General features: G+C 37.4%; 1 protein-coding gene across 6 annotated transcripts in view; it reads left to right on the top strand.

Moving 5' to 3' along the window:
* Nucleotides 1–14470, top strand: part of BIRC6 (baculoviral IAP repeat containing 6) — a 183139-nt gene that overhangs the window by 54563 nt on the left and 114106 nt on the right. For 3 of the 6 annotated variants that reach the window (XM_056357629.1, XM_056357631.1, XM_056357628.1), the window contains exons 22-32: nt 4024–4157; nt 5276–5422; nt 5967–6154; nt 6801–7115; nt 7527–7626; nt 8078–8292; nt 8477–8685; nt 9010–9356; nt 10318–10537; nt 11465–11598; nt 14205–14342. In XM_056357629.1, the coding sequence (XP_056213604.1) occupies nt 4024–4157; nt 5276–5422; nt 5967–6154; nt 6801–7115; nt 7527–7626; nt 8078–8292; nt 8477–8685; nt 9010–9356; nt 10318–10537; nt 11465–11598; nt 14205–14342 (2147 nt within the window). The remainder of the gene's footprint in view (nt 1–4023; nt 4158–5275; nt 5423–5966; nt 6155–6800; nt 7116–7526; nt 7627–8077; nt 8293–8476; nt 8686–9009; nt 9357–10317; nt 10538–11464; nt 11599–14204; nt 14343–14470) is intronic. The other 3 variants (XM_056357633.1, XM_056357630.1, XM_056357632.1) reach the window with 3 other exon arrangements.

Raw genomic sequence — 14470 nt, 5'->3', positions numbered from 1 at the left:
AAGGATTTACAAAATGTGTCTTATTTTTGAGTATGGGAGGGAATCAAATACACTGAATAGTTTCAATTCTGCATAATGCTACACAAAATTTTAGTCTCTGTAAGCTGACCATACTTTTAATATATTGCTACTAAAGGTCAGATTCTAAGTGTGGAGACCTGGATTAATATACTGGGAATGCAGGTTCTTAGTATAATTTAATACAGGTTCTTTGTATAAATTATGTATCAACGTAATTTAAGACTGGTGTTGCATCATTTATATATTGAACTGATTGGCCGTTTAGCTTTGGATTTCTAAAGGAAGTCTCTGGTGGCACAGTTTTGTAGCAGTTTCCAAAGCTGTATTACATTGATGGGAACACGCTGCTGTTAAGAGAGCTCTTTCAATTGTGATTTGTGGTCAAGAGTTTTCCTCCAAATCAAGCAAGATCAAGGTAGAAGAGGTTTGATAGAGGTTAGTTCAGAATCTTCAGATCAAATTTAAAATTTAGTAACCTAAGTTTGGAGGGGGGGGCATGTTTGTTTAATTTTAGTGGTTTTATTTTTTAAGGACTATAATCCCAAAATACTTGACAGACATTTGTTCTCAGGTGTTGTACTTGGATCCTTATCATGTTCTGTACTACATTCCTCTTCTCAGTTGTTACTTTATTTCACCATCTGTAGTCCTTGCAATGGATTAGAATATTTAGCCCAGCAATAGAAATGGTGACTGAATAATGGAGAATTTTGAAAAATACACAAAATTACCTGGAAAAATAAAATACTTCTTTGTTTTCATGTTGAAATTTCTTTAGAAACCCAATGGAGGAGAAAAATGTGAAAATTCCACTTGACATGAGAATGACACCTCTCTGTAGGAACTGACTTGTTCCTTCATACAGATTGTTTCCAAGTACCTCCTTTAAACAGCATATCTGAAATAGAAGGTTTTTTCCTTTCCAAAAGAAAAAGTGCCCACTTTTGAGTTTGGCACATACGACATTTCAGGTCACTTAGTGGTGAACACAGCTGTGTGCATGTAAAGGGAAGCTTTCTGAAGTGAGCCCCTGTTCTCGGCATTCTTCAGGCTTAGGTTTTCTGAATGTTTCTAGATGGCATTGTACTGATTTTCTTCTTGGAGCTAAATCTGCTTTCTCTTTTAACTCAGTATCCCCATAGTTAGGATAAGAATAGTAGCAGACACATCTGTCTAATCCCATATTTGCTTACTATAGCTCTCTCTCTAGCAAGGACTATTTCTTGGCTTAGTTTACTAATTTAGGCAGAATTTACTGGCCTTTTCTTTATATGTCTACAGATCAAAAGAACACTGTCATTTCTTGGTTTGGTGTTTCTTATGTAGAAGATAAGTATATTTTTTTTAAAGACAAATTATAGGTAGCCATTGCTTTACTCTTTCTCCTTTCCCTTTTCCTGAGTTGTATTTTATCGTATTTGTATGTATTTGTGTTGCAGAGTTTCTAGTATTGTTTTTGTTCTTCTTTGTCATTGTTCCCAGGTACAATAGCCTAACATCTGGTAATCAAATAAAAGCAGATGTCTACTTAAAGGATCTGCACTTTCATGTTGTCGTAAGGCAGAGTACTACTCAGTATACTATCGTGGCACAATAAAGCAAGTAAAAACTTACAAAGATAAGGCCAGATGGGTGTATTACATGACTTGCAGTTCAGAGAACAACAGAACAGGAATTTCAGACAGAATTTTAGGCTGTCCTACAACAAAGCCACGTTGCTTTGTCTCCAGCAAATGCGACTGATTTCTCCAGCCTGTTCTTGGAAGCACCTGATTAAAAGTAGAGGAGGCATTTAATTATTCTAAATATTGTAAGCTATTACATGGCTTAATTCTTCTTGTCATTAACACTTGACCTGACTTCTTCTACCCACATCTGATCTGAAATCTCTCCTGCTACAACTAAAGTCTTTGAATGTTTGTGTCCCATCCACCTTGGCGATAAAGAACAGTTTACTTCATTCTTAACAAGTTTTGGATGTCTAGAGGATATTTGTAGCTTGATTGTATTCCCCAGATCTGTAGTCATTCTTAAAGCATTTCCTTAAGCTGTTTTCTTCGGTCCTCATCTTCCTTGAATTGTGGTAACAAAATTGTAAGCGTTATTCCAGTTGAGATCTCTGAGTGAAGTAGAAGAGGTATATTACAGAGTTTATATTCCTTGCTGCATAGATGAATAGGGTGATGGGGGTTTTATGTGACATTGTTGATTCATTCTTTGCTTCTTGTGATGTAACTTCTATATCCTTTTCTGAAGCGTTGCTAAAGTAGCTTAGAACTGTGAACCTGATCATTCCTGCTGAAGGATCGGTAAAAGGCACTATGCTTATTGAAATAAATCCGTATTGGACAATATATTTAACTCTCTGCAGTACATTCAAATTCTGATCCTGTTCTACAAAGCTGTTGTAACCCCTTTTTAGGTTTTACCACCTGCTTTCTTAATGAGTCAAACTCTTCACTTAAATCGTGCAATTAATCAGGGGTAGTGTTGAGTGACCTAATTTATTGAGATTGTAAATCTGAGGTCTGAAACAGGCTGTGAAGGTACCCTACTGAATTTTGTCTGAGCATTTTTGTGTGCTTTAGTAACCACTTTACAGTAGCATGTTGTCTTGTGAAAAAAGGTCATGCAACAAACACACCTTGCTAGAAGTGCAGTATGCACTGTTTCCGTGTAATACGTGCCTGTAGAGTGCAACCTAGATTCATCTAATGTGTTGTTCTTAGTATAAAGTTGTCATCTTAAATCTGCTACCTTGTAGGTACTAGTAAGTAACTGGGTTGGGGAATGTATGTTAAATGAGTTGATCTGTAATTCTCCAGTTGTCTTTGTGCTCTCTCTCTTTTTCTCTCCCTGATCAGTAACAATTATTGCCCTTTTGTGTAACTGCAGTTACAGTCAATATTGTGTGGCAAAAAGCACTGAGCCCACCCAAGCCAACATGGAAGCATTTTAACATTCAGAGAAGTCTAGAACCTTTTCTACCTTGTTGCTGGTGTTGTAGCTTTCATGGACGCATTTATCATTTTGGTGAAAGGATAAATTTGGTCAAACTTGATCAAAAAAGACACTTAAACACTCCAGCCCTCTTGGTACATTACCTTTGCGGGCTTTCCTTGCCTGCTGAAGAATGGAGAAGCTGCTCAGAGGCAGAGGGAAAAGAGGGTGGAGAACTTCCTGTCACTGCTGGTGTGTTAATGGAAATATTTCATACTTGTTCTGGCTCTTGCTAGTCAAAGCACAAGGTGTTACATGTTCCTCGCTTCTGTACATATGCATTCTTTCTACTCCTCCTAAATAATTTGGCCTGACTTTCATTTTTTTCTCCCCTTGTCAGTTTACTGACAAAAAAACTAACACTGATTTTGTTATTGCTTTGGATTTTCCTTTTTCTTGGCTTATAAAGCCCTAATTGATTTGGGACCACCTTGTTACCTGAGTGATTATATCATTTTTTTTCCCTGCAGTACAGCCAGAGTAGGGGTAATGAGATTTTCATCTGTTGAGATATTTAGAAGTGTTGACTGGTATCCCGAGTAGCCTTTCCTTTTTTCTTACTTCAGCTGGAAGAACAAGCTGAGGTGGAATTTATTTTGCTGTTTTGGAAAACAGTACTGTGTTTTTATTTACTTCAGATAAATGTCTGATTTACCATGTGCAGGCGTGCATATTGCTATGGCTAATTGTCTTAAGACTTGTAGTTCTAGTTTCCATGTCTGAGTGTGGTTGTGTGTCATGCTTCCAGGACAGTATTACATCTTCAAAACTAGTAACAGAGAGCTACTTATTTAGCATTATAAGCTGTTTGAAAAGGACATCTGATAAATTACATTAATGGAGTATAAGTAAATGATAATGTCTAAGAGATGTCAATTGAATGAAAAGAATGGTTTGGAATATAATAAATCCTGATGATGAAATACTTGGCCTTTTTCTGTAAGTAATTTTAGATAAATTCTTATTGTTTGAGTAGTGCTGTTTGTCTTATTGCATTTGCAGATATGGATTATATAGTTCGCCTTTTGATCCAGTTCTGTTTGATTTGGAAATAAGTGGCTCTTCCTGTAAAAATGTATACAACAGCAGCATTGGAGTACAGTCAGATGAAATTGATTTGTCTGATGTTCTGTCAGGTATGTATGTTTACAGTAATCTATTGTGGAAGAAATGGTAATTCTCTCTTTTTTTCTTAAATTTTTCCTTTAGTGAAGATGTGGATTTAAACTTTCCATCTGTTTTATAGATGTACATAATGAAATTCAAGAGATTCTCTTGCTTCATGAGATCTCTTACATCTCCTCTATCCCTTAGGGCAAGAAAAAGCCTGTTTCTCGAATCTGTTCTTTTCTTATCCTGTAGAAGATCTAAGAAAAGGCTAGAGATTAAACAGAAAGGCTGCGATCATTCCCTGGGTCAGAGTCATCTAGGAAGCATCTGTCACTTCTATTGAGCAGCTTTCTTGAGATATGTTATTATTAATTTAGACTAGCAACCATCTCATAGGCAAAAAACTAAGTGGATTTTTCTGAAGTTGGGAAGCTGCCATATGACAGTCTTCTACTTAAATGTAACAGATTTAATGAGGTGTTTTTTCTGTTTCAGAGGCATTAAAATACCTTAAAAGTGTATTTGTATCTATCCTTTCAGGTTAGTTCATAAGTGAATATTTAGACCGTGGAATGTCCTAAGAACGAGACAATTGTTACCTGACAGGAGATTGTTTTCATAGCAAGCATATTCATCGGTTGTAGTGACTTCTTTCCTTTCTTGCATGCTGTTGTCCATCTCCTTCCCATCCCTCCCTCCATACTGTGAATTTGTTAGCATATTGATTAATAGTCTGTTTTTTATACTAACTTGGTGTATAATCTTACTTGGTCTGTTACTTTCTTTTTCTTCCTTTCCAGTAACAGCAATGTATTTTCTGCAAGGTAATATTCTCACAGTGTAGAAAGAATAGACCATCCATATATAATTTATTTCTGAAATTAACAAGGTTACGCTATGCTTCTGCTGTCACATTTGATAGTTTGACTTACTGAGATACTCTATTCAAATCTGGCAGCATTATCCATTTAAAATACGCTTCCATTTATATTGTGGATGTGATATTGTTAAAGTGTTTGTTCCACAATATGAAATAATAAAACATGTGGATTACATTTAGCTGTCCCGTTTGACTCTTCATGACTTCGGATGTCACTATCAAGAAAATATTAGCTGATTGTGCAGAGATTTATTTCTCTTTCAGGAAATGGGAAAATAAGTAGCTGTGCAGCTGCTGAAGGTAGTTTTACTTCCCTTACTGGACTTCTGGAAGTTGAACCTCTGCACTTTACCTGTGTTTCAACAAGTGATGGAACTAGAATAGAAAGGGACGATGCAAGTACGTTTACTGGTATATACAATTTTTCATTTTTTCTACGTAGCATAGTTCCACAATACGATATTTGTAATTGGACATTATGAGCACTGTTTGACAAACAGATTGACTGTAGTTTTATGAATATTGAAATGTGTTGTGGTTTGGGTTGTTTTTTTTTAAATAGTTACTTTCTGTGAAGTTAAACTTCTTACAGTTTAACAAACACAATGGATTCCAAATTTATTAATTTGAACACGTTTGTTTCTATGGAAGAGAATGAAATGCAAGCTTGTATCTTTACCTTGCAGCCTTATGTGGTGAAAGAATTCCTGGACATCAGGTGGCTTTTCTGTAATGAAAATGTTGCATGCTTGATGTATGTGTAGTCTATAAACCATATAATTTGTAATTCAAAATGATGTTACTTTGTAGCAAGGACTGGATAAAAAGGAGCTATTTCTGTTGGGTTTACATTTCTCTTAGCCATTAGTAAGGAATTAAATTAAAGGTGTGTTTTATCATTTCTTTTCTACATACATGTTTTTGTTTTGTTTGGTTTTTGTTTGTTTCATGCCAGTGAGTACCTTTGGGGTTACCCCAGCAGTTGGTGGCCTCTCTTCTGGAACGGTTGGGGAAGCCTCGACAGCACTGAGTTCAGCAGCCCAGGTAGCTTTGCAGTCTCTCTCTCATGCAATGGCCTCAGCCGAGCAACAGCTCCAGGTGCTGCAAGAGAAACAGCAGCAGCTTTTGAAGCTTCAGCAACAGGTTGGAGGCTATTTGGCTATTTTTTAATGCTGTCTCTAAACTTCAAAAGCTGAGAAAGTAGTTGCAGAGCTAGTCACTCCTCCCCCCCCCCCCCTTTTTTTTTCCTTTCTTTTTTCCCCAGAGTGTATTTGAGGAAGGAACAACTCTGCACTGAGGATCACTCTTATTAAGCAAAATGCTGAGAGTGTCTCCCATGCTGCCTTGGTCTTTCAGACTTGTTTTTTCTGTATTTTGAGGGTGGGCTGGGAGTTTGTAATCAAAACTAAGTCTTAATACATAAGTATGTAAGTCTGAAAAAGCCCACTGAAATGAAAAGTGCAGTTGCCAACCTGAGGAAGTAGCAGTCATAAAGCCATTGTCAGTGTGAAGCTTGGCTGTGTTGACTCTACTTCACTGTTCAGTTGTAGTTTTTCTGTTATTTTTTGCTTACTTCAATTAAACACTCATGTTCCTCAGCAAGTGAGGTCAAATTGAACAAAGTTTTGTTTTTCAGCTTATAGTTGGACATGTAACATGCCTGTGTTGAAGGTAGCTTGGATTTATTAAATCTAGTTCTGTAACAAAAGTTGAACTTGTAGTTCAGTACTACTACTGTGTTCACAAGCCGTATTATCGACTAGATACACTGCTTTCATTTTCCCCACAGAAAGCTAAGCTGGAAGCAAAACTGCATCAGACAACAGCAGCGGCAGCAGCAGCAGCATCAGCAGTTGGTCCTGTTCACAACTCTGTGCCTTCTAATCCAGTAGCAGCCCCAGGGTTCTTCATCCATCCTTCAGATGTCATTCCACCCACACCAAAAACAACTCCTCTGTTCATGACTCCACCTTTAACTCCACCTAATGAGGCAGTCTCTGCTGTTATTAATGCGGAGCTTGCTCAGCTTTTCCCTGGTTCAGTCATTGATCCCCCAACAGTTAACCTTGCAGCACATAACAAAAATACCAGCAAGTCTAGAACGGTAATTATTTTTATTTGTTTTTCTTACAGAAACAAGATGCCGTAGCCTTATCAGGGTGTAATTTGTACTTGAGTGCTAGTAAATATCTGTTTATTTAGATGAGATGTGAAAGCTATATTACTAAGTTTAGACCAGGTGAAAAGGAAGACTTATGAAAGCAAGATAGTGTTGTTACAGTACCTCAGATAGTTTAGTGGGAGCTAGCTTAACTAAGGTGTTACTAATCCTTTGAACTTAGTAGTTAATATATTTTGATGGTTCATACTTCAAACTAAATGTAGTGAAGTGTTATCAGAATTGTAGATTCTTTAAATCATAAGAGGTTTTCTTACAGTCTTTTGTAAAGAGCAGCTTATTATAAATGCATAGATTTTAATGACTTAATTTTGCTGATGTTTTCCCGCTCCTCAGAACCCACTTGGATCCGGTCTTGCTCTTGCAATATCTCACGCTTCACATTTTCTTCAACCTCCACCTCATCAGTCAATTATTATAGAGCGTATGCACTCAGGTAAAACAAGAATTTCTAATAATAATTTTGACACATTTTCTAATAAGAAGTGGAATATTTTCCAGGGTCTTAAGTAAGTTGCTTAGCTGTAGTCCCACTTGGCTTTCCAAAGAAAAGATATTTTTATTCTTTCTGGAAGTTTTAAGACCCAGCATTCGGTGATGTTTATCAAGTTGAAAAGTCCTGGGGACTGCAGGAATATGTTGGGTCTCTGGACAAAGCACCTGTTCTAAAATGTATGAAAAGCATAACAAATTAAGTTGAAGCCAAAATTTTGTTTTCAAAGGGGTACAAGCTGTGGTGAGGGATTCTGAAGTTGTGCAGCTATTTTCAACCTCAAATATACACCTTTTGAACAATAAATAAACAAGGTTTTACTGTTTGAGAAGTAGCATCTCTTTGCTTGTTAGCACGCACTGGTATTTTAGGCAATCCTGTGTTTTTCCCCTAGGAGCAAGAAGATTCGTGACGTTAGATTTTGGAAGACCTATATTACTGACGGATGTATTGATTCCCACTTGTGGAGATTTGGCTTCTTTGTCAATTGACATCTGGACTTTAGGAGAAGAAGTGGATGGAAGGCGACTGGTTGTGGCTACTGACATTAGCACACATTCACTTATTTTACATGACTTGTTGCCACCCCCAGTTTGCAGGTTTATGAAGGTAAAAGGAGATAAACTGCATACTCTGTCTATAAAGTTGTGATCTTTGGTGTGTGAACTTTATCTTAAGTTTATTTTCACACAAACTTTAGTTGGCTGTAAATTCTTTTATGTGTCACTGACTGGGTGTTTATTTTGCCTGGTTTGATAAGATTGTGTTATAATGTAGTTGTGTTCTCTTTCAGATCACTGTTATTGGTCGATATGGTAGCACAAATGCAAGAGCAAAAATCCCATTAGGATTTTATTATGGCCATACCTATATCTTACCCTTTGAAAATGAGCTGAAACTAATGCATGATCCCCTCAGAGGAGAAGGTGAAGCTGCAAATCAGCCAGAAATTGACCAACATTTGGCAATGATGGTTGCGTTGCAAGAAGATATACAATGCAGGTTAGAAGAAAAAAATATGTGTACTTACTAGTTATTTTAACTTGAAACATTGGAATATCATAATGTTGTGGTTGGTTTGTTTGTTTTTGTTTCTTCCCATGATATTCTTCAGACCAGAGAAAGCTCTGCCTTTGCTGTAGAGTTGTTGCAGTGAATATCTTTATAGTAGCAACAAAGACTATACTGTATTTTATTTTTTTTAGTATCTGTTTTAACAGTGCATTCAAAATGGACGAGAAGTCGTCTTCTGGCAGGGTGACTGTCAAATGTATTGCTCTTTGCTAATGTCTATTGAATTGTGTGTGTTGGAATATTTCCCTTTAGGTACAATTTGGCCTGTCATCGGTTAGAAATCCTTCTGCAGAGTATTGACCTGCCACCACTCAATAGTGCTAACAATGCCCAGTACTTTTTACGAAAGCCAGACAAGGCTGTAGAAGAAGATAGCAGAGTATTTTCTGCTTACCAGGACTGCATTCAGCTACAGCTTCAACTCAACTTGGCTCACCATGCTGTTCAGAGGCTCAAAGTAGCTTTAGGTGCAAGCAGGAAAACGCTGAAGGAGCAATCTGATCCAAAAGAATTGATTCAGATGTCATCCACAGAACAGTTACGCACCATCATTAGATACTTACTGGATACTTTGCTTAGTTTGCTTCATTCTTCCAATGGTTAGTATTTTTCAAGGTTTTGATATTTTTTTCAAGTTAGTAGTAACAATTCGCAAGAGTTTCTATTTCTTGATCTGTGCTTGCCCACTATAAAGCTTTTAAACTATGTTCAGATATGTTTTATTATGATTTTAGTAACTGGCAACATACAGTGTAAAGTTTCACCCATGGCACCAAGCTGACATAACCACTTTCTGCTTCCGAAAAGGATAGCCGAGCGTGTCGAAGGCCTTCTCCCTTTTCCGTAGTTTTGGCTGCATATTCCTTTGTTCAGGCAGTCAGCTGATCCTTCTGTGGGCTGATTCAGTTTGCTGAAGTAACAAAAGACTGTCCAGGCATAATACTCATGTTTTCATAGGTAAAATCAGCTTATGGAAGGATCTGTGAGCTTTGAAGCCTGTTTAACACTGGGGGATGGATTAGGCAGTTGGAAGTGGGGAGGGGAAGCAGATGTTGCTTCTGGGGGTGGGGGGAGGTCGTAAAACCAGTATCTCTGCTCAGTTCATTATTTCTAATATCCTGTAAGGATTTTTTTTTGCTAAACTTGCCATTGAAAGAGTTATCGGAGAACTGAAATTGAAAAGCCTGAGTAGGAGTGGTGGCTTTTTCTTTTTAGGAAAAAAAAAAAGCAGAACATCATTCTGTTCATGTATAGGTGTGTCTGTCTTCTGTCTTGTAATTTTCTGTGCCAGTTTGTTCTTAAGCATAATGATGGTATGGTTTTTGCTTTGTGTAGATTCTATGGGGTATTCACAGTGATATGAAATGGTTTGGTTTGGACCAAATGGCCTGGTCTTTATGGCCTGCAAATTACCATCTCCTCGTGTGTTCCCTCCTCCTTCTTCTCTGTGCCAATTAATCTAATAATAATAGTTTTAAAAACCTCCTGCAAACTTTTTCCTCCGACGTTTTCAAGCAATTGTCTCCTTAAATATAGTTGCTTGTTCTCCTTTATTAAAAGGGCACTCTGTTCCTGTGGTTCTGCAAAGTACTTTCCATGCTCAAGCTTGTGAAGAATTATTTAAACACCTATGTATCAGTGGAACCCCAAAGATACGACTGCATACAGGTCTTCTGCTTGTTCAGCTCTGTGGAGGAGAAAGATGGTGGGGTCAGTTTCTTTCAAATGTACTGCAGGAATTATACAATTCAGAGCAACTTCTCATATTCCCACAAGACAGGTAAGGTGCAAGTCTGTATTGATATATTGTCTGTGTATCACCTAAATAATTCCATTGTTCATAACTTAACGTTGGAATTGATGACATTTGAGTGAAGCATAATTATCCATCTATTTCATTGATTTAAGAAACAGGCCCCCAAAAAGCACTGCAAACGATAAATATCTGGTTGCAGTTATGTATTGCACCTTTTTGGTGCTTGCACCACAGGAAGTTGCTATTTTTCCTTACTTGGAGATCTTTGCATCCCTAGCAGAGTTGCTCCCCGGTGTCAAAAATTGCCTTCTCCCTTATCAGGCTTAAATGCACACTCATCACAGAGCTGCTCTTCTAATGCATTTGGAAGCAGGGTTGAGACTGGAAAGCATGCTATTATCATTTAATGCAAAAGATTTCTGTGAGATAAGAGCAGGCATAGAGTTGAGCATTGAATGTTAGATGTGTTAATTATTTCAGATTATTGATTGAGGTCATAGTTATTCTAAACATTAGCTTTATTTTAACATATTTGCTGTTCTGTGGCTTTCTGCCTTCTTTGGACAGCAACATTTATACTTTTATAACTTTTAAAAATTAATTAGTTAGGTGATACAAGAATACATGCATTTAATTCTCCATCCCTACTATTCAGTATGTCATATGTAATAGGAAATAAGAGGATGAGATCTTGTTTCAGGTGTACGAAGTGGAATGCTCTGCTGACCTCTTGAGGGTAAAAGAGAAAATGTTCACCCTAAAATGCTGCATTATTGTTACAACAGAACATGAAATCCAGTTCACTTGCTGGCCCCCAGTACGGCGTTCCGCAGCAGTCCACTTGTGTCTCAAATTAAAGCCTAAGGGAATATTGTTCTAAAAGTGGTGTTTCAGGATATTACTGGATCTGAAAAAGAAATAAAATCTCAAATTTGTGAATTTTTTTTTTAGGGTCTTCATGTTGCTTTCTTGTATTGGCCAAAGATCGCTCAGCAACAGTGGTGTGTTAGAAAGTTTACTTAATCTGCTGGATAATCTGCTGTCACCACTGCAGCCTCATTTACCTGTGCACAGAAGAACTGAAGGTAGCCCTCTAATTTGGGAAACTATATTTTCATATTCATTATAAGCTAGAAAACTTGAGAGACTAGCTCACAATTTTTGGTATGTTAAAAAAAGAAATTGCTTGTTTACTGTATTTCCAAAACACAGTTGCCTTTTAAAATGTGCTGAAACTTCTTGTTCTTTAGGTGCTAAAAGAGATTCCTCCCCCCATTCCCCCACCCCTGATTAAACCTGAGTAAAATCTATTTGGTTGCTTTTCATTCAGCTAGGAAGCTTTAAACTTTTAACAGAGTGGGGGGAACATCCAATGCTCTAGCGCATGACTTTGGAATTTAGCATTTTGGAAAGAATTGCCCCTCTTTGCTCATGAGATCCTGTCTAAGTTTCAAGCTTTTGAGGTGAAATGTGGTTATGAAGACAAGTTTGTTAGGTCTGTTTGCATGGTGTCTGCAAACTACATGGGGTTTTTTACAATCACAAGGAATTTACATTTTTTTGACCCTAAAAAATTTACTGAAATTACATTCTCCAAACTTGATTTTCTTTGAGTGTTTTCTTAAGTGCCCTAAGGTTGAAGAAAATGCTTGCTTTTGAAAACATCAAACTCCAGGCTACTTCATTTTTATGTACATGAGAGCCTTGTAGAAGGCATGTTGCTTAAAATTGTTAGCCTTGTGAAGTTGGTGAATGCCAGCTGAGACTGTCCTTACTTTTTACCTTGTCTCCTGATGTAAACAAGCCTACAGCTGGTGTCAGAAGCTGTCCTATTGCTTCCCATTGGTCTACCGTGTACTTTCTGTATCGTGGCCATATCCTGCTGTAGTCTCTAACTAGTCTGAGGCAAACCCAAGCTTACGTCTCCTCTACCTCTGTTTGCACTCTCCCCACAGCTGCCAATTCCTTTCATAGCTCTTGCCTTACTAGTTGTCCTCACGGAGGACTTTAGGAAGCAGAAGTAACTGATACTTCAGAGTTTTATTTGCTGGTCTTCCAGCTTCCTTCCTCCTGGACAGTACAGGTGAGTACTAGGGCATTATTATGTGTGGTGGAAGCATCAGGTACGGCAGAAGAAATTCCTATTTGAGAACTATCATGCATAACTAAGGGTCAAAGGGGTGAAAACTTACTGGGGAAGAAGTCAGAAAATGAAGGACAATCAGAGCAAGAGGTGAGTGTTGTGGCCAGAGAGAAGTTATGAACTTTGAGGCACAGGGAGGAAAAAAAGAATAAGTGAAAGACACTTGGAGGGAGGGAGAGAAGCTGGAAAGTTTGGTTGTATTTTTTTTTTTAAAGATTTATTTTATTTCAAGAGGTAAAAGGAAATGAAATGCACTTTTTTAAAAAGAAGTATGAAAAGGTATATACTTCACTCTTAGCAGGCTCCTTTCTTTTTATTCTGCCAAACAAAAAAGTGTTAGTGGTCACCAGTGCTACTCATTTCTATTCTTGCAACTTAGTCTGCAGTTCCTGTTCAAGTCCTGTTGAAGTGTAATGAGGAGGTCTCCTGTTCCTCTGCCAGCTTGGAGTGGGCTGCTTTCTGCCAGTGTGGATGTGAAACTGGAGTTAGCAGTCAGGGGCTGCATCCTGTTGCTTGGGCTGCCAGCAGCTACTTGGGATTTTGGACAAGTCATTTCTGTGCCTTAGTTTTCTTGTTTGATCTGGAATTAATCGTAGTTAATTAAAGCTTTTTTGAGGTCAGTGCATGAAAAATGTAGTGTAGTTAAATGTGCTCAGCACAGTGCACAGATAGGAAAATGTGCGTGTAACTTCTAGTAGTAATGACTTTGCTGTTATTGACAGTTACATAAAAATATTCCCTTTGCATAATGACTGTGATTAAGCAGTTATAAATTGTAGGTTTCTGGTATTTATTGAGCATTCTTGAGTTCACTTCAGAACTGTTCCTTTAGATTTACTCATGCGCACCAAGGTTTTTCTTGCATGATATGTAAGATACGGGTTTTTTCCCTTCTGCCTGTACAAAAATACTGCATTTAATGTGTGAGACTGAAAACAGGCAATAGCCATTCATGAGTGTTGCCAGCGTGGTTCATTAGTCTGAACTCAGCCTTGGCTTTCCTGCATCTTATTCAAATGGCTATGTGAAAATACACTAACAATAAATAATGAATAAAAATGAATCTATTATATGTGTTAGTGCATAGGTTATAACTGTCTTGTTGGAGCCCTGGTGGTTGGAGGAATTTCATGCTGTGGAATTTGAGACATCTAATTTATGTGCTTTAATGCAAGCAGCTGTCATTCTGCATTTGGTATTTAGGAAATTTAGAGGTACAATTTTGGACTTTTTTTTTTTTAAAAAAATGCGCCTTAATTTTTAGCTTTAACTGTAGAGGTGAAGCTTTTGACTTCTGACTTTGTCAGACTAAGACCTGTGACATTTTGTTTTGCACCAGAGTTCTATACTAAATGTTTGATTTGTTGCCTCATTTAGGAGTGCTCAGACTCTTAATTTTCTTTTTTTTTTTTTTAAAAAAAGGGGGAGCAGAATCTTTGTGGCCTAGTGAAATGTGTGCCGCTCTAATGGTTTTTATGTTTTCTTTTAAAACTAGTTTGTTATGGCTTCAAAACTTTATTAAGGCACTTCAATCTATTTATTTTGAAGGGGTATTAGACATTCCCATGATCAGCTGGGTTGTAATGCTGGTGTCCAGGCTACTGGATTATGTAGCTACTGTTGAAGATGAAGCAGCCACAGCCAAGAAACCTCTAAATGGAAAAGAGAGGGAACGATTTTTGACAGGTATATAACACTTACTATCAAAACTTGCCTCAGTGGGTATTGGTTTGGGAGCTGTGCAAATACTTCGAATGTATTTTCAATTCTCTTGAAAAATGAGATTTTAAAAGCAGATGTGATCATTTTATTTG

The sequence above is a fragment of the Falco biarmicus genome, chromosome 12, assembly GCF_023638135.1.
Source record: "Falco biarmicus isolate bFalBia1 chromosome 12, bFalBia1.pri, whole genome shotgun sequence".
Taxonomy (NCBI): Eukaryota; Metazoa; Chordata; class Aves; order Falconiformes; family Falconidae; genus Falco; species Falco biarmicus.
Note: the sequence above shows the minus strand (reverse complement) of the source record. Positions and strands in the feature narration are given on the sequence as shown.